Here is a 26,537-nt window from a genome sequence, read left to right as displayed (position 1 = left end):
AGTAATTACAAATACATAAAATTGCGCAAACTAAAGGCACAGGGCTAAACTATCCACACGTCTGCCAACATGGCGCACAAGGGAGCAGACAGGACGGCCGAATTGACGGCCTGGTATGCTGAACTGAATAGATGTGGACAAAAACAAGAATATGAAAAAGCCATTAAACTCGCAGGAAGAAGTAAGGGCCATTCTAATTATTCCTTTGTTTTGTTTCTTTGGCACATTTGACCGATTTTTATTTTTTTTAAATATCATCTTGTTTCATTTGCTTTACCAATGCCATGCTCTCAGTATCGCTATCAGTATCAATATCAATGTGATGGTGTGCTGGGGGAAGGATTCTAATCTACGATACTGAAATATTCCAGGTGTGTGTGTGCTATTCGGTTTGGTTTGGTTTTGTCAGGTTACGACTTTAGTGTAAGTGTACACGTTACCACTACCAGTGTACCACTGTAAATCAAAATGTAACGCACAACTTGTTCTTTTCTATTTCACTTTTTTCAGTCCTGCATCACTTTCCAAAGGAAGTCAAGGCCTATCAATGTCGTGTGGTTAGTTTTATGCTGGAGGACAAGTTTGAAGAAGCACTCGCTGCCATCGTAAAGGACAAAGAGAAGGCGGAGTAAGTATAAATTGGTTCTGTCCAGATATTTTGCCGCATGGAAATCACATGCTGAAAGAAGAGGAAATTTAGAAATTTATTCAGTGTGAGTACTAAACTCACACAGGGCCAAAGTGGGATATCGTCGTCGTACATTGTCAGTTTTGAACGAAATGTATACGTAAAACAACACCCTAAAAGTAAAACATCAATATGTTGCCTGTGTCCATTAGTCATCACATTTTTATGTTCAAAACATTTTTCCTTGGTCAGTTATGATTTATACAAGGCAACCCTATAACCCTGAAGTGAAAGCTGATTTATGTTTTATTTTTTAAAGGATAAAAATTAAAGTGACAAACAATATAGTTACAATGTATCGTTGCTGTACCTGTTTGTGTTAAGTTCTCGCACCCCAAGTCATGAGTGGATTTTGATTTCTTTATTCAATTTCTTGTATTCTTTCTTCTCAGGACTGTGACTTTTGAGCGGGCTTACTGCGAGTATCGGTTGAATCGAACTGAGGATGCCTTGGCAACTCTACGCTCTGTACAAGACCCAGATGTTCGCACAAAGGAACTCCTTGCACAAGTGGTATGTCGTGTAAATGTAACCGAGTGCCGAAACACAACAATCACCTTTGGAGGCGAAGTCCAATCAAGGATTGAGAATTTTAGAGCTTATTTCTTAGCCCTATAAAAACTGTTATGGTTACTCAAAGGAAACCAAGAACATACAAGGAGACCGCAGAAGCCAGACCCTATCACAAACAGAACTCTACAGTACAATTCACAGGTGTTGCCGGCGAGCTATTCTTTTCTTTCTTTATTTGGTGTTTAACGTCGTTTTCAACCGTTCAAGGTTATATCGCGACGGCCGGCGAGTTATAAATAGCTCGTGATTTCAAAGGCCAAGAACTCTGCAGAGCCTGCTGTGAAGGTTGACGCAGTAGTCTTCCTGTCACATATAGATGATATACATGCAGGAAGAAAAGAACATGTTAACTGACACAGATCTATATTATTTAATTGTTGTGCTAAGTATTTGTGACCCTCCACCACAGAATGAGTCGCATGTCACCTTTGCATCATTTTCATAATTTTACATTTTCCTAAAGAGTTTTTTATGCTCTATTCAGTGGTGAAAACCGTTTTAGAAAAGTGCGAAAACTGTTTGAGTTATAAGCCTGTGACTAAGGTGGCCCTCACACTGTTACCAGACACTCCCCGGACTTATATTAAGCCTGGCGCAGAACCGCGCGAGGGGACATGCAACTCATTTCGTGGTGGAGGGTCACATTTGTGCAGATATGGTTTTTAGGTTTACAATTGAACTATTTGTGTGTGTGCTTAAGCACATGAGTAAAAAATATATCATGTAGCTGAAAGTTAAAGACAGGTAGCTGCAGTGGCTTTGAAACCAGTTGTCGCTCTCTGCATGGGTTCGAATCCCAATTTCGGCAAGGGATTTATTTCCTACAGTCAACTTTGTGCAGACTCTCGTAGATCCTCGGTGTCCAAGGTCCTCCATAGTGCACACATGCGTGACATTAAAGATCCCAAGTTCACAGCAAAAGTCTCAGGGCTTGGAAATCGTAAACACATACATGCAGAAGAAAGAAAAGTGTATCAGTTCATGATTGTTATCTGCTGGGGGAGAAAGTATATATGGGGATTAATGTGTCTGCACGTACTTGATTATGATTGTGTGTGTTTTTTTTTTATAATGATAGAATATTATTAACCCCTTCACTGCCACAGCATAACAGCATTATCCGAACGGTCTATGGGAAAGAAATGTGTTTAGAACCCCTACAAGTACTTGGACAGTGGTTACCTCCCATTTAGTTTTCAGAATTGTCCTGAAATGTTGTTGACACAAATCCCACGTATGAGATACGGTTATGGGCGTAGGACAAACCGAAAATGACCACGTATTACATACGGGGTGGGCAGTGAAGGGGTTAAGATCACGGTTGTTGGTTTGATCTGTTTTTAGATGTACCGCTTAGAAGACTATGAAGATTGCTACGAGCTGTACAAAGACCTTATCAAGAACACAGAGGTAAGTGTTTGTGAATCACTGAATGTAAAAAACACATTAAATTACATATTCTTACTCCGAGTCACATATTTAGCATTGACGCAGTCGAGATGCTAGGTTGACTGAAAAACGCTATCCCGTCTATAGTATAAGGGAAGCAACCCAAGCAAAAAAGTAGCAAGCTTGCTACCCTGGGTTGCCTCCCGTAGCGTGCATCACGCCACAGATCTCGTACCCGATACGAGACACCCTCATTCGACATCTTTCAGCCAGAGAGACAGGTCGTGCTTGATTTCGCTCCTAGGCCGGTTTTGCTGTCTGCTTGACACCTACCGGCCTCGGCTCCCCGTCTGCTCATAGCTGTTTCTAGCGGTGAGATTGTTCCTTTTTGTTGTTGTTTGCATTGTCATTCTGCTGAGAATTTTTCCGTCCGCGGACTTACGAATTTTGCTCAGTAGTTTGTTGCTGTGGCCGCCATTTTGGTCGCCATTTTTTTTTTGCTTACACGTGGTGTTTTTTGCTGGTTAGTTTGGGTCCGTGCTACGGACTTTGAGCGTTTACCAGTAGCATTGGTAGCTGCTTGTAGCTGGTACGTTAGTGCTAGTTTATTCTGCTGAAGTTTTACGTCCTAGAGACTTGTGTATTTTCAGTAGTTTGTTTTTCTCGTGTGACAGCATGTCTGATAGTGAGAAAAGCGAGCGGCTAAGGCCGAGGTTAGGGGCAAAGGCCCTGTTAAACCTAAGTCCTCGGCTTCCACCTCTTCTGCTAGGAACCCCACGGTTCACGTTTCTGACCCGAAGACTAACTTCGTTTTTCCTGTGCCTATTTAGGCTCCGGAGGAAACTTCGTCTGGCTCGCGGGCGGCGGGTGTGGCCGCTACCACGGCCGTTTCTACCCCTGTACCTGCGCCGGAGGCTGGCGCTCTTGTTGCTAGCCTTTTGTCTTCTTTGATTCCAGAAATTCGGACGCTCGTTCGTACAGCAATGTCGCGGACGGACCCTGTTTCCAGCTCTGCCTCCCTCCCGGGGGTGCGCGACCCTCGGTCGTTGGCTTCCTTTGTTCCTGATCACCTGTCCAGCCTGCTGGCTTCTGTGATGGCTCTGGAGTCCGTGCACAGGGAGGCGTTTCTCTTCTCGGCCGGCGCTCGGTGGCTTCCGCTTGCGGGAGTGCACCTGAGCAGGTCCCTTTGGGGGATACGGTCGACACAAGGTATGTGCTCGCAGCAGCCGTCCGCGGCAGCTGCACTTCCGGTTCCCGGAAGTAGTGGTTCACTGGTTGCGGACAGACCATGGTCCCCTCCGGTTCGAGCTGCGCTTTACGTAAGCAGTCGTTCGCGGCAGCTTCCTTCCGGCTCCGGCCGGAAGTGGTGGTTCACTGGTTGCGGACAGACCATGGTCCCCTCCGGTTCGAGCTGCTCTTTACGTAAGCAGTCGTTCGCGGCAGCTTCCTTCCGGCTCCGGCCGGAAGTGGTGGTTCACTGGTTGCGGACAGACCATGGTCCCATCCGGTTCGAGCTGCGCTTTACGTAAGCAGCCGTTCGCGGCAGCTTCGCTTCCGGCTCCGGCCGGAAGTGTTGGTTCACTGGTTTGCGGACAGCCCATGGTCCCTTCCGGTTCGAGCCTTGCCCTGCTACAGCAGCCGTTTCCGGCAGCTGCTCTTCCTGTCTGGGCAGGAAATGTAGGTCAAACGGGTCGTGCACAGTCATCTGTCACTTCCGGTTCCGGCCTAGGGCTTCCGGGTTGTGGCTTGCAGACTCCTCAGCACCAGCTATGGCATAGTTCTGCTGTTGCGTCTGCACTCCCTGCTCCTCCCGGCTTTTCCGGTTCGGTTCCCGCTGCTTCCGTTGTGTCGCCGGTGAATTTCGAATACGGTGGTTCTCCTGGGCATACAGGCTTTTTTGCCTCTGCTGGGACAGCAGCAGCCACCCACTTCGGTGGTGGCCGCTAGCTCCTCTCTTCAGCTGCCTTCGGTTGTTGGTGACTCTCATCTTCCTCTTAGTCAGGGGTGCGAGTTTCATCGATGGCCAACAGGATGGGCGTTCGGCTTACGGCCTTCCCTCGCAGCGTCATTTGTCGGGTTCTTTTGGCTATGAGCCGTCCCCTTCAGGTGGCGTTTCGGACTTCGGGTCCGTGTGCGAGGAGCAGCTGCCTTCGGCGGCTCTGGCCAGCTTCCGAATTTACGTCAGCAGTCGTTCGCGGCAGCCGCTTCCAGCTCCGGCCGGAAGTAGAGGTTCACTTGCTAGTGCACAGACTACTGTCACGTCTGGTTCGAGCCTTGTCCTATGACAGCGGTCGCCCGCGACAGCTGTTCTTCCGGTTCACGGAAGTAGTGCCTCGTTGGAAGGTGGACAAATAATGATCCCATCCTGCTTGAGCTGCGCTATACGTAAGCAGTCGTTCGCGACAGCTTCTCTTCCGGCTCCGGCTGGAAATGTTAGTTCATCGGTGTGTGGGCAGCCCATGGCCCTTTCCGGTTTGAACTTTGCCCTTTGCACGGCAGCCATTTCCGGCAGCTTCGCTTCCGGCCTTGGCAGGAGGGTAGGTCAAGCGGGTAGTGCACAGGTTACTGTCACTTCCGGTTCTGGCCTACGGCCTACCTTTGGGTTCCGAGCTTCAGCTTGTAGGTGGCTCAGCACCAGCTTTGGCATAGCGCTGCTGTTGCTGCCGCACTTCCGGCTCCTCCCGGATTTTCCGGTTCAGTTCCCGCTGCTTCCGTTTGGTCGCCGGTGAATTTCGAACAAGGCTTGCCCTATGGGCATACAGGCTTCTTGCCTCTGTTGGGACAGCAGCATCCACACACTCCGGTGGTGGCCGCTAGCTCCTCTCTCCCACTTTCCTTGGTTTGATTCCTCTCATCCTCCCCTCAGTTAGGGAATGAGCACAATCGATTGCCAACAGGAAGGACTTCGGTTGGCAAAGAGGAAGCAGCTACTTCTGGTTTGAAGAATCGCCCTTTGTCGCTTTTCGCCTTTTTGCCTTTTCGCCGAGCCCCCCTCTTCGACAGGGGGTGGCCTCCGGCGTCGGTTTCGTTGCTGGTTCCTCAGGGTTCAGCTTCGGAGCCGGCATCGGAATGCCTTGCCGCTCCTGCGCAGGCTTCCTCCTTCGTGCCCTTAGCGGACCAGAGGAAGTTGCCTTGGCCAGGGTCGTCTCGTAGCCGCCTGTTGGCCTTTCCCCGTCCGCGTGCACCGTTTCCGGTCACGCCGGATCTTCTTTCGCTTCTTACGAAGCCGTTGAGGAAGGATTCGGTTCTGCCGCTCTATGGGCAGAATCTCCTATTCTCTGAGGAAGGGGGCTGACAACTTTTGGAACTCAGTTCCATTTCCGAGACTCTCCTGCGGGCGCTTTCTCGCGCTCTGGCAGATTCCTTGGCGCCCTTTCCCCTTAGTAAAGGGCAGGACGCGGAGGAAGTGTCTCACTCCTCTCCACACTTACAAGGGTGAACGAGGCACAGATGAGGCTGTCCTCTCTGCACTATTTCCATGCGGTCTCGTGCGGAAGGGACTTGTTTCTTGCCCACTCCCGGTTTTCTGAGGAGTCGACAAGGAACATTCTCAGTTCGTCATCCTTGGTGGACGGTCTCTCTCCGGCAGCCTGGCCTCTCATGCCAGAAGCAGGGGATTGAGACCAACAGAGAACAGCGGTTCCCTTCTTTTGAGCTCCAATTTGAAAGCAGCAAAAGCAGGTCGCTCCTAAGCAGGCTATACCTAAGCGGACTCAGCCTAAGCGGCCTACGTCCTCAGCTCAGGTGAGATTGTTTCTTTCACAGCCGTCATAGGTACGCTGGGTTTTTGAAACAACAGCCGGCCTTAGGGCTTCGGGGTTTTAGCCTCGGCGGGAGCAACAGCCATTTCATCCATTGGAGGTGGTGGTTGTTGCTTTCCTTGTGCTTGTGGCTTCGGGCTTCGACATTCTTTCTCTTTCCCAGCGTATGGGTGCTGAGAGGTCGATTTCCGTTTAAAAGGGGGTTTCTGCCTTTGGGCTTCCCCGTTTTCTCTTGCCACGAGCTTCTGGACTCGGTCCAGGTTTGTCTTTCGCCGAGTCTGACTTTGTCTTTCTCTAGCGATCAGACGCGTTCTGGTGTTTCGTCCAAACTTAAGGTTCACTTGAGTTGGCCTCGGAAGTAACATTCAGATTTTCCTGAGGGTGCATTGTCTGGGCATTGCATGTTTGAGAAGTCATTCTTGGCTTGTCACTTTTTCTCAGGTTTTTTGGCTACTCCTCCCCTTTTTGGGCAGAGGTCTAGCTAATGTTCCAGTTTTCTCGGTGCTGGCCTCTAGGCCAGCATCTTTTTCGGCGGCCGAAACTTTTGGTTTCTTACTGTGCCTGTGTACTTTGAGTACTTTGGTGCAATGGCCGGCCTACGGGCAGCAAGGCTCTCGGCCTTAGCCTGTGTTATAGTCTCCTGCCTGTCGTGTTGCGACTTTGGCAATTGGTTCTCGTGACTGCGGATTTCGTCTCTTCCTCTTCTCCATCATGCTTGCATGATGTGAGGTGGGACGATTTCTGCTGGGTTGGGCTTCCGGCCTGGTCACCCCTTTTTCACTTGCAACTATGACTATTACTGAGAACTCTGGTCTCGGGAGGCTGACGGCTGGTTCGCTTCACGGTTTTCCGTCTTTCTTACCAGCTTCGTCCTTTCTGTTTCGGGTTTTTTGATTCATTTTCAATTACCTACAAGCAGTCTGCTCTGCGATCACGCTGGCTTTTGTCATTTTGTTTCCGGTCTCCGGTCACATTAGGATTTGGCCACTGCGGGTCCGCATTTGCGGTGCTTATGCACTACCTTAGGTCGCTTCGTCCCCTTTTTTACCCCTCTCTCTGCTTTCGCAGGGATGGGCAGGGGACGACCGGTGACCGTCTCCCTTGAGTTTTGCTCATTGAGTTGGACCCTGGTACTTGATACTCAGGCGTCTCTCTCTTTCCGGTTTGGAGTTTGGTCACTCTTCCGGAGCTGACTGTTCTCTCAACGGCCTTTTGGGCCTCACTCCATCCCAAAGTTTTCTTACTTTGGCATGGTTGCCTTATGGTCTCCGTGAGGGTCGGTCCTTTTCAGGGCTTAGCCGGCAACCTTACGCACGGATCTTTTCCAGGCCATTAGCATTTCCTTCCATTTAAGGGGGGGGGGGGGGGGGGGGCAGCTTGTCCTTCCCTCTACTTGGTCGGGTTTATCCAAGACTGGGGTCCTTTTCCGGACTGTTTTACGGTTCAGAAGATTGGAAGAAGTGCTGGGCACAGCTTACTGGCTCTCTGAGGTCGTCTTTCGCATTTCTTGCCTGAGAGACATCTCGGCTGTCAATCAGGGTGGTTCTCGGTCCGTTTCTGTCCTTTGGCAGTGGGCCAGTTCCTGGCAAGGGTTTAGAGTGAGTCAGTGGTTGCTTTCTCACGGGATCCTTTCCTGACTTTTGGCAGTGGGCCAGTTTCTTGGCAAGGGATTTTCTTTCCCTCCGCCTTGTCAGAGCTGATGACAGGTTTCACAGTCTTCAGAGTCGGGTATGTCCCTAACTTTGATATCAAATAAAATGTTTCGTTTTGTTGAGTCGTGAATTTTCACTGGTCTGTGTCGAATGTCTTCGGAATTTACATATGAAAAATAAACTTTGATCGAATTTAAGTCAAGTTTGTATTCCCCACCAGCGAAAAAGGTAGGTCGGTCGTGAGAAATGAGACAGACACGATTTCCCTTTTTAGCCACATTGCAATAGACAAAGGCACCAGTACAAAAACACACAAAGAAATCCAGTTAAAAGTACATTAGAAACCAAAGAACAGAGATAGATGAACACACTTAGTTAAAAAAAACAATGAATGTGTTTATGTTTAGTCGATACAATCGCATGTGAAGTAAACGGTCTTTTTTCTAAATGTGTCTGTCTCAAAAACGTTAATTACAAATCTGTTCAGTTGGAATGGCTGTTAAAAGGTTTGGACGTAACATGCTTTTAATAAGTAGCAATTTCCATCAAATCACGATATGAAAGGGTTTTGAAAGGCTAACTACGGCTTATTCTACTTGCGCTTGGTCATTTTGTCACTCGGGCAAGGTGTCTGTCTCATTTTTTCTCACGACCGCCCTGCAGACAAATCGTCCGCTATAACCGCCATACACAGCAAATTGTCATGATGCAACCAATTTTACACTTCCTATCCGTTGTCAGGCAGATAATCAACTGGCTGACTAAAGAATTTTTCGGCATGTGTTCATTTCAGAGCACGTTATTTACTGTCTAGTAACTCGGGCAAGGTGTCTGTCTCATTTTTTCTCACGACCGCCCTGCAGACAAAATCGTCTGCTATAACCGCCATACACAGCAAATTGTCATGATTCAACCAATTTTACACTTCCTATCCGTTGTCAGGCAGATGATCAACTGGCTGACTAAAGAATTTTTCGGCATGTGTTTATTTCAGAGCACGTTATTTACTGTCTAGTCACTCGGGCAAGGTGTCTGTCTCATTTTTTCTCACGACCGTCCTGAAGACAAATCGTCTGCTATGACCGCCATACACAGCAAATTGCCATGATGCGACCAATTTTATACTTCCTATCCGTTGTCAGGCAGATGATCAACTGGCTGACTAAAGAATTTTTCGGCATGTGTTTATTTCAGAGCACGTTATTTACTGTCTGTCTCTGAAAACCTTGAATTCTCACGACCGCCCGGCACTTTGACGGTCATTTCTTACCAAATGTTAAGCAGATTCATTTGTAAAATAACAACATTCAGTGACTGTGTCTGATCAACGCCAGTGGTTTTTTTCAATCCTTGAATGCACTGCATTGTGAATGTTGTGGTCAAGTGAGAGTTTTATAGACATTGCCGTACGTTTTTCAACACTTTGATGACGTCAGACAGCAGATTGAAAACGTTCCAACTTGGAAAGAGAGCCAGTCACGATCATATAATCGTAGGGAATCAATAGTTGCTTTGTGTATTAACTTTCAAGTGCTTTTAAAAGTTTGATTTTTGTCATTGTTATTGTTGCATATGTACGTGCGTACGTGCGTGTGCGCCTGTCAGTGTGGAAGAGTGTAGCCTGGTAAGTGTATCCAATTCCGACCGACTTCGGGGATACCTAAATCCGACCGATTTTCCAAGTCACTAATGATGAGGTTCACACGTCATCCCAACAGAAAGAATGCCATTCATACAAGGGCCATTCATGAACGGTTGATGACGCGATGTCACGAACCAATCGTTTCGTCACGAGAGTTAATTGCGTCATCTGCACCGCGGCGCGAAATGTGCCTTCGCCATACGTTTCTTGCAAAGGGGGAGATAATTTGATGAACAGAGTTGTGTTTCTTTTACATGGATGTTAATAAGTGTTTTTGGAAGAATAATGTTATGGTTCTGACTAAATCTCATTGTACTTTTTAATCGAAAAGGGGAAAATCTTATCGGTCGTGATTAGATACCCAGTTTTTGAGAGAGTATTTAAATCCGACAACAACGCAGATAATACAAAACGCTGCACAAAATCCCAGTAAAACCATTCATTGTTTACGTTTATGACTTGAAAAAAGCATATGAACAAGGAAACATATCAGATGATGTATTATCTAGCTGTGTGTGTGTGTGTGTGTGTGTGAGCGTGCGGCCGAGCGTTGCGCGCACGTGTTCGTTTGTGTGTGTGTGTGTGTGTGTGTGCGTGCGTGCGTGCGTGCGTGCGTGTGTGTGTGTGTAAGCGGTGCGCGCGAGCGTTGTGCGCACGTGTTCGTTTGTGTTAGCGTATGTGTGTGTGTGTGTGTGTGTGTGTGTGTGTGTGTGTGTGTGAGTGTTGATGCGTGAGTGTTGATGCGTGCGTACTTGCATGTGTGCGTGCGAGAGGGGTTGTTTTTTTTATGCGTGCAGAGTGGTTGTTGTAGAAAATGCAAGACAGTAAGGTTCAGTCTGTAGTGGATATACTGGGACAGCGTCCATGTACTATGCCACAGTTCAGTCTGTAGTGGATATACTGGGACAGCGTCCATGTACTATGCCACAGTTCAGTCTGTAGTGGATATACTGGGACTGCGTCCAGGTACTATGCCACAGTTCAGTCAGTAGTGGATATACTAGGACTGCGTTAAGGTACTCTGCCACAGTCTTTGATGACGTCATTTCCGTTTTTGTGATAGTTGAGGCGGACCTGTTAAGTAATTTTTGATTAAGTCGGGACTTTGATATTGCATTTGAGCCAGGTAGCTTGAAAATAAGTGAATTAGTTCGCTCATTAAAATTGTCATCAAAAACGAATATTTCATTACAGATTCAAACACTACTGCATTGTACTTCTTATCTTCTCCTGATTTAAAATATATATATACATATGTTATGTTTACTTTAAAAACGCGTTCAGAATTAAAGAAAACAGGTTGAGTATGCTTCGCGGAGATGAGTGTGATCCGTGACGGTTTTCGGGTATGGTTAGCCGAGACTATCTGAATTTAGTCTCGCCGATCGGACTGTTTTTTTTTTTAGTTTATCCTTCAATTTGATGCCTATAGATTGACTACATGTTTTTATATCGCTTTACGCGACTTGTTTTAAATTTCGTCAAGTTATGAAATGTATTATAAAATTTGGTACATAACATTCTAAAAATTGCAAATAACAATAACACTTTTGATTACAGATTCAAAAGTTATTGCATTGTATCCTTTGGATTTCCTGGATCCCAATGTATAAACAGATATATATGTCATGCTTAGTGTGAAAATCTGCTCAAATGAGAAAAATCGCCCGTTTTGTTCATATGCTTCGCGGAGGCAACCCGTCTCGGTCTTCTGGTTTCGGCTAGCCAAATCTCACTAGCATTGTTAATGACTCGTCCCTGATTCCAATGTTGATCTTTTAGTTTCAAACCAACTTAATGTTTTATTATCACTTCACATGACTTGTTCTGTATATTTTTTTTCGCTGTCATGATGTCACCATTTAGAGGGTAGGGTTACATTTTCAGGTATTTATTCCCCAAGAATATGCAAAAAAAATTCCAAACTCGTTTTTTTCTATTGGTCAATGATTCTACTTTTTTTTTACAGTGAGAAATGGAGTGCAATTAACATTGTTACTTTTGAAGGTATGCTCATGACGTGCATCACAGCGAAATAGCAGTTCAGAAGAACGGAATTCCCATAATTAGTCCTTATTTGCTGCTTTTTTCACTGAGCTCGGAAATGATATTTTGCTTGCATTGTTATTGCTTAATTTATTAAAGCCTCTGGACAATATTCTTTGAATAAATCGTTACCCAATTCTGTTTACGTCTATCCCTTTGTTTGATAGAGTACTGTAACAAGCTATCACATTATGTCGACAAGAATGCGTCTCCATACAAGTTTTTGTCTTGATTCCATCCAGGAGGATGTCAGGCTTTAATAAAAACACTATTTCAAAGATCTCTGTCAAGATTGATTTTGTTGAAAAAAAAGGAAGTCTGTGATTGAAGATTGTGAAACCTGCCTTATGCTATCTTTCCCTCGGCTCGGCCCGAGCTCATTTCCAGGGCCTGGGCCTCCTCCTTGGCCTTTTTGGCCTATGGGGTTTGGATGATGTCCTGCGCACAGCTTCTGGCGCTAGGATTTTGTCTTATCAGGTTCTGCAGACATTGCTGCCCTCTGTCAGGATGGGTCTCGGCCTATTCCTTCCTTGGCGGCAGCTGGCTTTTGTCTCTCCAGAACTTTAGAGTGAGTTTGAACTTTTTGATCTTACCCACCACCTTGTTGGAGTTATCTGCTAAATATGTGACTCGGAGTAAGAATATGTAATTTAATCGAAAATTTTTAATTAAATTTTCATTTGATTAATATACTTACCCGAGTCACATAGGTAATTCCCTCCCACCTTCCCCGCTTTTAGTTTCTTTGTATTCTAGAAGTCGAATGAGGGTGTCTCGTATCGGGTACGAGATCTGTGGCGTGATGCACGCTACGGGAGGCAACCCAGGGTAGCAAGCTTGCTACTTTTTTGCTTGGGTTGCTTCCCTTATACTATAGACGGGATAGCGTTTTTCAGTCAACCTAGCATCTCGACTGCGTCAATGCTAAATATGTGACTCGGGTAAGTATATTAATCAAATGAAAATTTAATTAAAAATTTTCGATTTTGCCATTAGTTCTGCAATTCAGTGACACTGACAGTGATAATGTTTTAAGTGTAAAAACTATTGTTCCTTGCATTTGCTGGCAGCGCCTTTTAAATCATCCTTTAAACAGTAGATGTAAAAATGAAGAGATGAGATTCGAGCCAACCAAACTCATGCTCTTCTTCTTCGTTCATGGGCTGAAAGTTGTGAAACTCTCACGTTCATTCATGATTTTGCACGAGTGGCCTTTTACATATGACCGTTTTTATCCCGCCATTCAGGCAGCATACGCCGATTTCAGGGGAAGCATGCAAGGTATTTTCGTGTTTCTATAACCCACCCAACTCTGACGTGGATTACAGGATCTTTTCTGTGCGCCCTTGGTCTTGTGCTTGCATGTACACACAAACGTGGATAAGGCACTCAAGCTCAATTTGACTATTTGACAATACTAAGTTGAACTGCTTTTTGTTGTGAGGTGTTCACATTTTACTCTCCATCTGGACAGATTATCCTTGCTGATATAAAGGATGTGACATTTTTTAGGTGTCATCTGGGCTGGGATAGACACGGTTCAACTTTATGTGCAGACTCAGAGATGGTATCCATGTTCAACCCCTGTGTCTTTAATGTGGCACATAAAAGACGGTCATTGTGCCAGAAGTGCAGGTGCTGATCACACCTAAACACGCACACACCTGGGTAGCGCCACTCTTGTTGCTGCTAGCTTTCCACTGGGAGGAAGCGGCCCAAATTTCCCAGCAGTGAGATTGTGAAGTAATGAAAAAGAAATAAAAATAATGTATGCAATGCACCGTTTGTATTTTTGACCAGGATGACTTTGAGGCAGAGCGTTGCACAAACATGGCGGCTGTGGTTGCTGCATTGCAGATGTGGGGTGTCAGAGATATGGTCAGTTGCTTCTTTGTTATTTTATTGTTATTTTTTATAATTGCAGGCTAACACCTTTCTGGTTCTCGCCGAAAATCCGGTTTTTGAACACTTTTAAAAGTAAAACTTTGTTCTTTGTCCCTACAAGCTAATAAAAAAAAGCCTCAGCTTCTGGGGGGCGCCGCCGTGGACCCTGGCCTTTCAGGCTTTCACTTTTTGTGTGTGTTAGCTCTGTAATTGATTCTTCCTTTTGACACATGTATGTGTGGCTGAATAGTTCTTAGTTTGTTTCCTGTACACGTGTCAAGTTTCAAAGAAACATTTGTTTTGTTAATGACTGTGTAATTTCTCAGGACAGTTAGAAATGTAAGAAAACACATTTAAGCAAACAAATGAGCACTTAGAGATATAAAACAGGCCCTAAAATAAGAAGCAGAGAAAGTTGAAATAAATTGTGATAGTTGCTGTGTGTGTGTGTGCGTGCGTGCGTGCGTGCGTGCGTGCGTGCGTGCGTGTGTTCAGGCCTGTGTATACATGTAGTAAAGTAGTTCATAGAGGTTCACAGCCAACACTATAATAAATAGATCTTTATTGGTTATCAAATGCTGAAGGACTTGATGTAGATTATGACGTTTATTGTACATTTTGTTCATCACAGGATGATGCAGGTCTTGAAGAAGATTCCTATGAAGTCTGCTACAACAACGCCTGCCACCAGATTGGCAAAGGTCGACTGGACGCTGCCTTGGAAAAACTCAAAAAGGCTGAAGGTTTGTTTTTTGTTCTTGAATTTTCATCAGTGATAGGGTTTTGCGTTGGAGACTTCTTTGCCTTGAAGGCTAGTCTGCCTCATGGTTTACTTGTAAGGTATGGACTCATTTTCAAGGTTGATAAGACTTTTTCAATGCAGGAATAAAAACGCCTTGGAAGGTATATACCTTTTTTGAGTTGTGTGAGTCTGTGTGCTTTTTCATGTCTGCTTATTCCTGAACAGCAATATTCTGTAAATTCACCAATCGCAGCTTTAAAAAAGCCCGCCTGATTGTATTTTTATTCAGCATTTAGTGTTAACGCTGCTGGTGTTAGTTTTAATGCTGGTGTTAGTTTAATGTTGGCATTTTAAAGAACATCAAACAAGCTAAGAAAAGTCTGTTTGAATGGAAACATTCATCAGCATTTTTCTTATGTTTAACAGAATACCTGAGAGGTGACACTGATCTGACGGAAGAGGAACTGGAGGAGGAGCTTGCCATTATCAGGTGTGCTACCTGTTTACAGGCCTCTATATTGTCATGCTTGGGGAAAAGTACTAACACTGATTTCTGCTTTGATGGTATGGATTTTCAGTTGTTCATAGAAGGAGTGTTCTGGTTTGGGTCCGGAGAGATAACGACAATGTTAACATTAGTCCAGCCTACATGCCGCTCCCCCATCTTTTTGGTGAAAACTGGCTAGGTCTTCTTTTTAGGATTGGACTTGAAGATAATGTAGCACCAGCACCCTGCATGTTGAACTTACCCCATTTTTAGAACCTGTTATTCTTAAATTTTCTGTTCATACATCAGTGAATATATCCACATTTTTAGACAGCCTCTCTTTTGACAGCTTCTTACGTGGTCTTAAAAGTACGAGTGTATGTGGAAGCTTGAGTGAAGGAATAGTCGTTGAACTGCACTACTACTGTACTAGCACATTGCCCACATAACGCCCCCAGTACAGTGAAACCCCTCGTTGAACTGCACTACTTCTTCTTCTTCTTCTTCGGCGTTCCAGGAACTGCACTACTACTGTACTAGCACATTGCCCACATAATGCCCCCAGTACAGTGAAACCCCTCTTTCAACACCTCAAACAATCTGCAGGCATGGGAATTGTCCGCCGAAAGGCAAATTTCCGCCAAAATATTTTTAATGTTCTGTTGAAAAAGCATACATGTCCGCCGAAAAATTAATGGGGGAGGCAAAAATGGTTCTAAAAACTGAATTTAATGGCCAACTTGGAGCTCAGATGACACCAAATTGCACCATTTGGGTTCTTTGGAGAGAGAAAAATTACGGGGGGGGGGGGGGGGGGGCATGCCCCCGGACCCCCCCCCCCCCCCCCCCCAAGTGAGGCTAGGCGCTTCGCATCGTTGACTTTGCTTTCACTAACAGAATTTTAGCCTTTTTTAAGTTGTTCAATTCCCATGCCTGAATGTGAGAAAATATCTTAAAAAGGTGGGAATCTTAAATTGGGGGGTCTTAAAAAGGAGGTTCTATTGTATAACTATTAATCAAAAACTACCACACTTGATGTCTGTGGCACCATCATGAAAGGTAACTCTCCTTTTAATGTTGCAGGGTACAGATGGGTTACATACTGCAGCGCAAGGGGCGCACGGAGGAGGCCTCTCAGCTCTACAACCTGGTGCAGAAAAACAGGTACCCATCAAAGGCTTCTCTACCTTCCTTTGTCGTCTTATTAGCAGTTAAAGAAGACACAAAACAGATAACACTTTTTCTGTATTCATTTGAAATTATTTAATTTTGTTGAAAAAGAGTGGTTTGTGTTTGTGTGTGTGTGTGTGAACACTTACACATGGTCGGTTGTTGTTTTAGGGGTGGGGATGAAGCGACAATGTAACATTGAATCGATTTTACATGTACATTCCTTTTTGCATGGTTGCTTTAATTTTGTATTACTCTTTTCTAAAGATCCCGATATGAGAAGGATACCTCCAAATACGTTGTTTTGCAACGATCTAAACATCTGATTCACTGTTGTAGTTCAAACCTGCAGATTCCGTCATGTTGCTTTAAATGTCTTTGCCATGTTTGTTCAGACCTTCAGATACGGGGTTGGGTGCTGTGCTCTCCAACAACCTTGTCACCATTAACAAGGACCAGAACGTCTTCGATTCCAAGCGCAAGATGAAGTCGGCCACAGGGGAGAGCGTCAGGACCAAGCTGTCGTCGTACCAGAAAAAGAAAATTGCTGTGAACCAGTGTCTGCTCCACATGCATTCTAATCAGGTCAGTGGTCACTTTGCAGAGATTTATATTGTTCCCTCCAACTTTGCAGAAAGAACTTCTTAATTTTACAAGAGGATAAACTTGATGTAAGTATTTGCATAACATGTCTGTTAGTTTGTATGTAGTGCACCACATGCACAATTTTTCAAATGAAAATTATAAGCTGTCTTATGTAGCAAAGATGCTGAAACAGTCGTTTCCTGGAAGAGAAGGGTTGTGTGAGATTAACAAAAAAGATTTTGCGCTGTAGAAATGGGCAGAGTAACAGCAGAAAAAAGACATGGGAGGCAGACATGCAATTTGACTCCGTGCAACCCTCCAGTCACAGAGTTCCCCCTTTTAGGACCATGCTTTATGAGATTTTCTGTTCATGGCCTCTGTAGATTTACTTCAATGTTTGTAAGACCCCTTCTAGTTTTCAGGCATGGGAATTGTCCGCCGAAAGGCAAATTTCCGCCGAATTGGTTTTTTTGTTCTGCCGAAAAAGCAGAAGTTTCCGCCGAAATAAAAATCGGGGAGGCAAAAATGGTTCTAAAAACTGAATTAAATGGCAAACTTGGAGCTAAGATGACACCAAATTGCACCATTTGGGTTCTTTGGAGAGAAACAAATTCCGGGGGGGGGGGCATGCCCCCGGACCCCCCTAGTAAGGCTAGGTGCTTCGCGCCGTCGACTTTGTTATTACTTACAAATGTTCAGCCTTTTTTACAATTTTTAATTCCCATGCCTGAGTTTTCTCAGATGCTTGGAGGTCTTCAAAGTGGCAATTCCACTGTACTTGTATTTATTTATTTATTTTATGGATTTTTTTATTTAAAAAAAGTTTTGTTTTTGTTGAGTCACTTGAGAAAAAGTGACTCTATGTAATCGGTCAGTGTTAGTCTGTCCGGCCGGCCGTCCGGCCGGCCGTCCGGCCGGCCGTCCGTAGACACCACCTTAACGTTGGACTTTTCTCGGAAACTATCAAAGCGATCGGGCTCATATTTTGTTTAGTCGTGACCTCCAATGACCTCTACACTTTAACAATGGTTTCGTTGACCTTTGACCTTTTTCAAGGTCACAGGTCAGCGTCAAAGGAAAAATTAGACATTTTATATCTTTGACAAAGTTCATCGGATGTGATTGAAACTTTGTAGGATTATTCTTTACATCAAAGTATTTACATCTGTAGCCTTTTACGAACGTTATCAGAAAAACAAGGGAGATAACTAGCCTTTTCTGTTCGGCAACACACAACTTAACGTTGGGCTTTTCTCGGAAACTATAAAAGTGACCGGGCTCAAATTTTATGTGAACGTGACTCATTGTGTTGTGAATAGCAATTTCTTCCTGTCCATCTGATGCCTCATATAATATTCAGAACTGCGAAAGTGACTCGATCGAGCGTTTGCTCTTCTTGTTTTTAGATTCTTTTGTTGACCTTCAGGAAAGTGTTGTATGTGTGTGTTGTGCAGGGAGAGCAGTGCCTGAAGCAGGCAGGAGAGCTGTTAAAGGAAGACCCGGAGCTCCTGACCTGCATCCTCATCTCGGCCGCACAGCACGTCAAAGACAAGAACCTTGACAAGGCTGTGGCACTCATACAGGTAATGCGCTTGGAGTTTTAGAGGAGAAAAACTCTAATAATAGGGTAGCTCTGATAAAGGGGTGCAGTGGAGGGGTAAAGATGAGATAGACTTTCTGTGTTGAATTCTCATCTCCACTGCACAGCACATCAAGGACAAGAACATTAACAAGGCAGTGGCTCTCATACAGGTAATGCGCTTCGAGTTTTAGAGGAGAGAGCCTCTGTGACTCTGAAAATAGGGTAGACAATAGGGTAGCTCTGAAAAAGAGGTGCAGTGGAGGGGGGAAGATGATTGTCAGGCTTTCCCTACTGAAATCTCATCTCGACCGCACAGAGTGTCAAGGACAAGAACATTAACAAGGCGGTGGCTCTCATACAGGTAAAGCGCTTCCTTTTTCATTTTTGAAGGATAGAGCCTTTCTGACTCTAAAAATAGGGTAGTTCTGATAAAGCGGTGCAGCAGAGGTGTGAAGAATTATTGACAGACTTTCTCACCTGTAATATCATATCAGCCGCACAGCACGTCAGGGACAAGACCACGAACAAAGCTGTGGCTCTCATACAGGTGATACGTGTGGGGAGAGAGTCATTATTTAAGATAATGGGGATATTCTGTGCACAGGGTAGGGTAAATGTTGATGATGTTGACAGGAGTATGCGGAGCGGGACCCACACCAGCAGACCAGCCTGCAGCTCATGGATTTATAATCGGTGGATAAAATTATCTGCTCATTCCTAGTTCAAAGCTTGTCATCTTTGCAGTGAAATGTTGATGATGTTGACAGGAGTATGCAGAGCGGCACCAAGACCAGCAGATCAGCCTGCAGCTGATGAAGGTCCAGATCTACCTGAGTCAGGGCAAGGTCTACGCTGCCTGTGATGCTCTCAAAGCGCTGGGAGACCTGCAGTACAGACCTGGCATGGTGAGTGCAGGTTTTTTTCAGACACGGTGTAAAGGAATAACGTTGTGAAGTTCATTGCGACATTAGTCAGCCGTTGGGCAATGTTCTTATCATCGTTACAGTTTTGATGTACGGTCAAACCTGCTCTTGCGACAACCTCTTGAAAGCGACCACCTCAACACAACCATCTCAAGGATTCCAGACAAGTTTTTCTTCTGTATAGATCACCTTTCCACAGAGACCACCTGTCCAAAATGACCACATCGGGCAGGTCTCCTGAGTGGTCGTTATAGACAGGTTTGACTGTATCACTGACATTTTTACTGTGTCCCGTGGCACGCCTTTGGCGAGTTGCCAAGCAGCTTACTTTAAACAACGACAAATGTTATGGTTTGCGAGGGGATACCAATCATGTATGATCAGCAGTGATCCTTTGTAATCCTGTACTTGATCATCTCCTTATATGACAGCTCTATACCTTTATGGGGATGTTTCATTTTGAAATTTGTCAAAGTAGGACTGCCTGTGTGTGTGGCAGACCTGTTTACCCTTACGATTTTGGCGTAATTTATTACGATTTTCTGCAAAAACTACGCCATTCCGCTATCCGTGTCAAGACTACGATTTTCATAAATTAAAAAAATGTAAAAAAAATAAAAAAATAAAATTTTTTTTTATCAATTCACATGTTTGGCATTGTTTTTTTCAATGGCAAAATGGGGTGAAAAAGCACAGGACTGACCAGAGATCATGTCTGTCTGATGAGACGCTGGAGAGCCTTATTCTAGTGGTGAAGTCTCGCCCTCACTCATTCGGCAAGCGCAAGTACAGTAGAGAAGCGCTTGACACACTGAAAAAGGCCTACTACGAGCAAAAGAAAAAGAATCAGTGATGCATGTGCTTTTGATGTGATCTTCTTTGAAATTATGATGACTACAAAAACTGACTGATGTGTTTTGTTTGTGAATGATGGATATATTCTATGTGCATGATTGCGTTTCGCACAGTTGTCATGTGCATTGTAATTGGAGACGAATGCTGGATGATTACTATTTTTGTGCCAGGATTACTATTTTTGGGGCTGAGCATTACTCCAAAACACTTATGGGGGTAAACAGGTCTGGTGTGGGAGGGTGGGGGGGGGGGGGGGTTGAACAGAGTTGTGCAGGTGATCTTCCCATTTTGATGAGTCAACTTCCCTTTACCAAGTGGCCCCGTGAGTGTGTAGGTGTGGGTACACTCAAACAACAGCAAGAAGTAATATTTGGGTTGTCATTGCAGGTGTCTGCTCTGGTCACTCTCTACATGAGTCAGGAGGACACCACAGCTGCTTCAGACGTGCTCATTGGTGCCGTCAACTGGTACAAGAAAAATAAGGTAAGTGTTTTTGCAGTTTATTTGTTTGCTCATGTTTGGGGCTAATAAATGATGACCGCCTAGATGGTAGAGTCAGATGGAGGAAGACAGATTTTCTAGGTTCAAAGGCAAGGAGTGGATCTTGCTGTGAAGAAGCAGTTATGCGTGTGTGGTTGTCTTCTTTCCTTTTCCCTTTTCTTGTCTTCTTGATTTGTTTGTGTATTTTTCTTTCTGCCCTGTCTCTTTCGTTTGAAAATAAAACGAGCCATAAAATGTCAGTTTCTGACCTAGTTTTTAAAGTTCTATTTGTTTCCTTTTCACATGTAAATCCAGACTCAAACCAGGGTATATTTTCTGCTTTTTGTTCTTATTTGTTTTCACTCATAACAGAAAATGTCTTCCATCTGTTTCAGCCGAAATCTCCGGAGCTTACAGTTCTGACTCAGAACAACTCAGCCTTCCAGATGAAGCACGGCAATCCTCAGGTGGCCGCTCAGATGTTGGAGGACCAGAGAAAGTTAGTATTGCGTTAACATTTTTGGCGGTGATTTTGAAGTGCGTTTGGCATTTGAGACAACAACAAAAATGTCTGTGTACAATAGATATTTTTTCACAGAATGTTCCCAACTTCAGAGGACCTGCATTGAAACTATGTATCGGCCCAAAGCCTTGGCTTTGTCTGGTGGTGGACAAATTGATGGTCAGAAAACCTCCTGTGTGTCAAAACTATCGGACGGTCGACCGGCCAAAGGTCAGACCAATGCGTCAGATCAAAAAAGTATGCGTCAATGCCCGAAGACCTGGGGAAAACCACTGAATGATTGCTGCCCTTTTACTTATGATTGATGTCCGACAATACTGCAAAACTGAGAAGAAGAAAGGACAGCTACTTAGGACATTTCCTAAATCTGCAGTACAGCAGTCCCTCTCATGAACGGACACCCTTGGGCCATAGCAAAACTGTCCGTACATTGCAGGTGTCCGGTCACGGGAGGGGTGACCACACCACCCCTCCCCCATACACACACAGAGACACACAAACAACAGCATTGAGTCTATGCTAATCACTTCTTGTGGCTGCTAAACAATAAACTCCTAATACTTCTTTAAACGTTCTGTAAAAATGATTTGTATGAAAAGTGTTGAAAAGAAGAGATAAAATAAATCCTCAAGGCAGTGAACACACTCGCCATGCACTGACATACGAAAGCAGCCACACAAACACAGCACAGAGGAGCGTGTGCAGATGCCTTGCAAGAATAAGCTTGAAGACCAGTTTGAATAAATAGCAGCAGATAGAGCTGCATGTCATAATCATGTAATTTATTTTCATCTTGTCTGGCTTTATTGACTGCATGCCGATCATGTGGCATGGCAGTGACTTTTCACTCTTCAGTCGGAAATACACTGTACATAACACAGCTCTCACTCTCCCTCACTAAATGCCTACCCCAAGCCGTGACAACTGATGCTTGGAAATTGTGTGGAAGAGTACACCTCTCTATTTCTCTCCAATGCTCTTCCTGCTGACATGCAGTGACACCGGACACCCCACCGAGTTTAGCCAGCTACCCCTCCACCCCCCCCCCCCCTCCCTCCCTCTCTCTCTCACTCCCTCCAGCCATGTACTGTTTGGGACTGTGGCCAGAGAGGTCAGCTCCAACTGTTCACTCAGAGCAAAACCAGTTGACTGTGTCGTAACTTTTGACAAAGCAAGACAACTGAAGGGTTCACAGATTAGGCAACCGACTCACTGGTCAAGGCTGAGGGGAAACAAGAGTATCTTGTCAATGAAAGAGGTTACACACAGACACACGATGCTGAGAACTGTGGCCGGTTTTTCACTCTCTTTCGCTCAGGACCTTCATCGACTGTGGTTTCTGTTGTTTACGTCCAACAGACAAGAATAATGAGCACAGTGCAGTTTCATGTTGGCATCTTCGCATGTACTCCACTCCTGACCAAAACTACCCCCCTCCTGATGGGTACAGGTGCACTCAAGTTACCAGTGACTGTCGTCAGGCCATTGCGGCTGTGATCTTTGTACCAAGAGCCGGACTGCTCTGTTATTAAGCTGTGTTATCGATTTTGTTGTGGTGAAAATTTGACGATGGTCTGTCCGTACATTGGAGGTATGACCTGCTGTTGGGACCGAAAATGAGTGTCCGCGTCCACGTTTTGCAGGTGTCCGTTTAAGGGGGGGCAAATATAGAAGGAAAACACTCCGTGCCGAGCAAATGTGTCCGTACATGTCAGATGTCCGCTCACGCCGGGGGCCGTACATTGCAGGGACTGCTGTAATAGCAATACAGTACTGTGTGTAATGGTCTTTCTGAAGTGAGTTACTTCTAGAGGAATGAGATAACAATGAAAGTGAACTCAACAGAAACATGGGCAACAAACGTCGGTTATTGTCCATGTTTCTGGTGAGTACATTTTCATTGTTGTCTTGTTGTTCTTTTCATCTGCTGTCTCTTGTTACTATTCTAGAGGATTGATTTTCTGTATGGTTTTCTATCAACTGAGCTGTGAATGTTTTACAATTAATGTTCTCCTTTACCTCTTTGTGCAGGCGTAACCCGAAAGACCCTGTCATTCTGGCACAGCTGATCTCGGCCTACTCCCACTTTGACACAGCAAAGGCAAAAGAGTATCCTTTACTGCTGCTGGTGTATTAGCGAGGCATCAGTGCATGGGGCGATAAACTTACCTGAACTCTACAATAGATGAGTTTCGAAAATAATTCTGTCGGGTTTTTATAGGTTGTGAAAGAGTGAACACCCTTGCTTTTACTAGGACAAACATTGAAGGGGCCAATCACTAGCGAGGGGTGTGTCTGAAACATATGGACAGGAGTATGTGTGAATTTATTTGTCCTAGTAAAAGCAAGGGTATTTGATCTGCTATTGCTGGGGATTTGTGTACATTGAAAGAGTCGTATATATGCTACCTGGAATTTCTGGGATATTCAGGATAATTTATGACCAGTTGACACACCAAAGGTACTGACCAAGAAAAGCAAGCATTGGTTCCTTAACCGCCGTGCAGAATCAGCAAAGATTTGCCTCCTGTGTCGGAGATAGCTAAAGGGGTGGATGTGGCAAGCCTGGAAACCACCTTCAGCACACTGGGTCCCAAATACATGAAGAAGACGCAGAAAGGAGAGACCTCACCCTCATCGTATGTATTGCTTTATTCCTTCTGTCTGTGTGTGGAGAGGGAGGGGAGGGGGGGGGTGAGAGAGAGAGAGACATTCAGCTCTGAGTTTTAAGTCCTGTACATGAAGAAGACAAAAAAAAAAGGCTCATTCTCACTGTATATATTGCTTTATTCTTTCTGTGTGTTTGTGTGCACTCCTGTGTATGTGTGTGTGTGTACCACTGTATTGATAATTATTTCTGTGGGGATGGGCTTTGTATTTGAAGTGAGTCCAGAAAGTTGTAACTGAAAGACATTCTTTTTTTTACAGAGCTGGCGATGCTCCACTCAAGAAGAAGAAAAAGAAGAAGAAGAAGGGTAAGTACTCATCAACTTTTGTCAGATTAGGAGCCGATGCTATCATGCATAGTGATTGACAGAGACAAGCTGTGGAGTTCCAAGTCTGTTCAGTCTCGAGTCATCCTGCTTGCTGCCGCGCGAGACGAGACCATTTTCCCTCTTTATCTTCACTGCGATGGCTGCAAAACCCCTCCGCGCGGAGGTGTTTTCAGACACATCAGACTGGTAGCTTGTGTATCCCCATCCCCAGAATGTGCATTTACCCTTAGATTCTGATTAAGGTGGAACAGAAATTGTAACTTGAATAACAAGGAAAAAGGGAACAGCTGCTGATTAAGAAAACCTTCTTCTGCGTTCGTGGGCTGAAACTCCCACGTACACTCGTGTTTTTTGCACGAGTGGAATTTTACGTGTATGACCGTTTTTTACCCCGCCATTTAGGCAGCCATACACCTTTTTCGGAGGAAGCATGCTGGGTATTTTCGTGTTTCTATAACCCACCGAACTCTGACATTGATTACAGGATCTTTTTCGTGCGCACTTGGTCTTGTGCTTGTGTGTACACACGGGGGGTGTTAGTCTGCACACAAATTTGACTCTGAGAAATAAATCTCTCGCCGAACGTGGGGACGAACTCACGCTGACAGCGACCAACTGGATACAAATCCAGCGCGCTACCGACTGAGCTACATCCCCGCCCCTTGAGAAAACCAACTTGTACCATGTGAGGAATTTGACATGTCTTTCCAGACAGAATAACATAATACAAACAAGACCTTTTTCACCTCAATGGTTACACAATGTGTGAGATTACTGTCAAAACAGTGAATAGACTTACTACTCTGTATATTTCAGGCAAGCTGCCAAAGAGCAACATCGAGGTGGGTGACCTTGACGCGGAGAGGTGGTTGCCACGGAGAGAAAGGTCATACTTCAGGGGCAAAAGGAAGGACAAACGCAAGGACATTGGTGAGTTGGGCTGGTACAGTTGCTTGGTTAGTTCTTTGCTGTCATGTTTCATGGTGCATTTCACAATATGAAATATATTGTGGTTTATGATATTATAAAAACAGTTTTTTTTTTACTTGTGCATTTGTGCAATGCCATGTACTGCCCAGTATGATAATGTCAGGAATGTGTTTCCATTGTACTTTAGCATGAGAAGGCATCTGAGCAATTCAACCTAAGAAAAGGAGACATTTTGCAACTTACCATCCCAAGCTTCCAGTGCAGTTGAAACGTTTACGTTTATGACTGACAGATCCTGTATATATGTTGTGCAGGGAAAGGAACTCAGGGAGCAGGAATTGTGGCAGCTGATCTGTAAGTATGATCGTGTGTGTTTGTGTGTGCGCATGTGTACATGTATGTGTGTGTAGGTGGGGAGGGGGTGTGGGTGAGTGGCAGGGTGTGTGTGTGTTTGTTTGTGTGTGTCTGTGTGTGTTTGTGTATGTATGTGTGAGAACAACCCATACATGTATGTGCTTCGTTATAAAAAAATTAATGTTGAATTAAATATGCTGCAGTTTGCCCTTCAATTAAACCTCCAACTTGCCCTCCCGGAAGCACTGTGTTTTTATCAGTTAACCAAACGAAGAGACTATACCAGCCTATCCTTAACAATTCTATCAGATAAACGTCCTTAATGGTTGACCCAAACTTTCTCTTCCAGTGATGCCAGCAAACCTTCACCAGGGGGCAGCAGTGATCCATCGTCACCGAGACCTGGTTCCTCCTCTTCCACCCCCTCGGCCGCTGCTTCCACGGCATCCCCCCAGCCAGGCACCGGGCCGCGACAACAAAAACCCGCTCAGGCCCAAAAAAAGAAAAAGAAAAAGGGTTCTAAGTGGTAGATAGTTTTAGCACTAGTTATTATTGTGCTTTTTTTGTTTTGTTCATCTATACCAGAAAGGTATGAACGGTTCTGGGTGGTAAGTGTTCGTCTACATTTAACAGGGTTCAGAATGATGATTGTTCATCTCCTGAGATTTACCAGATAAGTAAGAGTTCTGCAAGGAGGATCGTGTTCAATTTTGTACGTCTGCGGAAATATTTTAATTTATGAAATTGTCAGGTGATGGAATTTAAAATGTACTGGAACTATGTGTGTCATTGTCAGAAGGACAGAAATATTTCTAATTTAATGTTCACTTGCAGGCTTTTGCTGCATGTAACCTTTAGAGGATTTGGGCTGTGGGGGGAAAAGTTTCTTAGTTGACATCTGTTATGTTAAAAATCAGTGTTAAATTCTTTGCGGATAAAATTTGTCGTATTGTTCAAATTTTCTTTCATTTTAAACATTTCCTTCTTGCAGAGGGGAAGAAGTTTATCCTATACAATGTATTAGAAAGTAAAAATGCGTATGACTAGTTCTTTGGTGTTGTGATGAGAGCAAACCTTGAAGAGGTTGAGCTTCTACTGCCACTGTAAATCATTATTTCCGGATGGGAAAAATAAAATGGTGACTATGCATCAACGAAATGAACCTTCTCTGTGCTGCTGGAATTCTTTTTGAGACTTCAGTGTTATGTTGATGAAAGTAAGAATGATAGCCATGAACTGTCTGTTGTGACAAAGGATTAGATGGGAACAGCATTT

At 44.6% G+C, this 26,537-nt stretch overlaps 1 protein-coding gene across 1 annotated transcript; it reads left to right on the top strand.

The window, feature by feature from the left end:
- Positions 1–23: 23 nt before the first annotated feature.
- LOC138964628 (signal recognition particle subunit SRP72-like) lies at positions 24–26,424 on the top strand. The gene is made up of 19 exons (XM_070336631.1): positions 24–181; positions 511–628; positions 1,081–1,201; positions 2,606–2,671; positions 13,552–13,629; positions 14,267–14,378; positions 14,804–14,867; positions 15,948–16,028; positions 16,430–16,619; positions 18,074–18,202; positions 18,969–19,106; positions 20,367–20,462; positions 20,855–20,958; positions 23,014–23,091; positions 23,490–23,621; positions 23,911–23,957; positions 24,795–24,908; positions 25,223–25,262; positions 25,612–26,424. Exons 1-19 carry the CDS (start codon positions 70–72, stop codon positions 25,790–25,792), a joined length of 2,001 nt encoding a protein of 666 aa, XP_070192732.1. The 5' UTR covers positions 24–69; the 3' UTR covers positions 25,793–26,424.
- The last annotated feature ends 113 nt before the right edge of the window (positions 26,425–26,537 follow it).

Source organism: Littorina saxatilis, linkage group LG4 (assembly GCF_037325665.1).
Source record: "Littorina saxatilis isolate snail1 linkage group LG4, US_GU_Lsax_2.0, whole genome shotgun sequence".
Lineage (NCBI taxonomy): Eukaryota > Metazoa > Mollusca > Gastropoda > Littorinimorpha > Littorinidae > Littorina > Littorina saxatilis.
This window is presented reverse-complemented; position numbering and strand designations above follow the sequence as displayed.

Bases quoted from the DNA above. Each gene is read 5' to 3' on its own strand.
- LOC138964628 (XM_070336631.1), top strand. From the start codon at position 70: ATGGCGCACAAGGGAGCAGACAGGACGGCCGAATTGACGGCCTGGTAT. The intron at 19,107-20,366 runs GTGAGTGCAGGT...TTGTCATTGCAG, and splicing joins TGCAGTACAGACCTGGCATG to GTGTCTGCTCTGGTCACTCT. The intron at 24,909-25,222 runs GTGAGTTGGGCT...TATGTTGTGCAG, and splicing joins GGACAAACGCAAGGACATTG to GGAAAGGAACTCAGGGAGCA.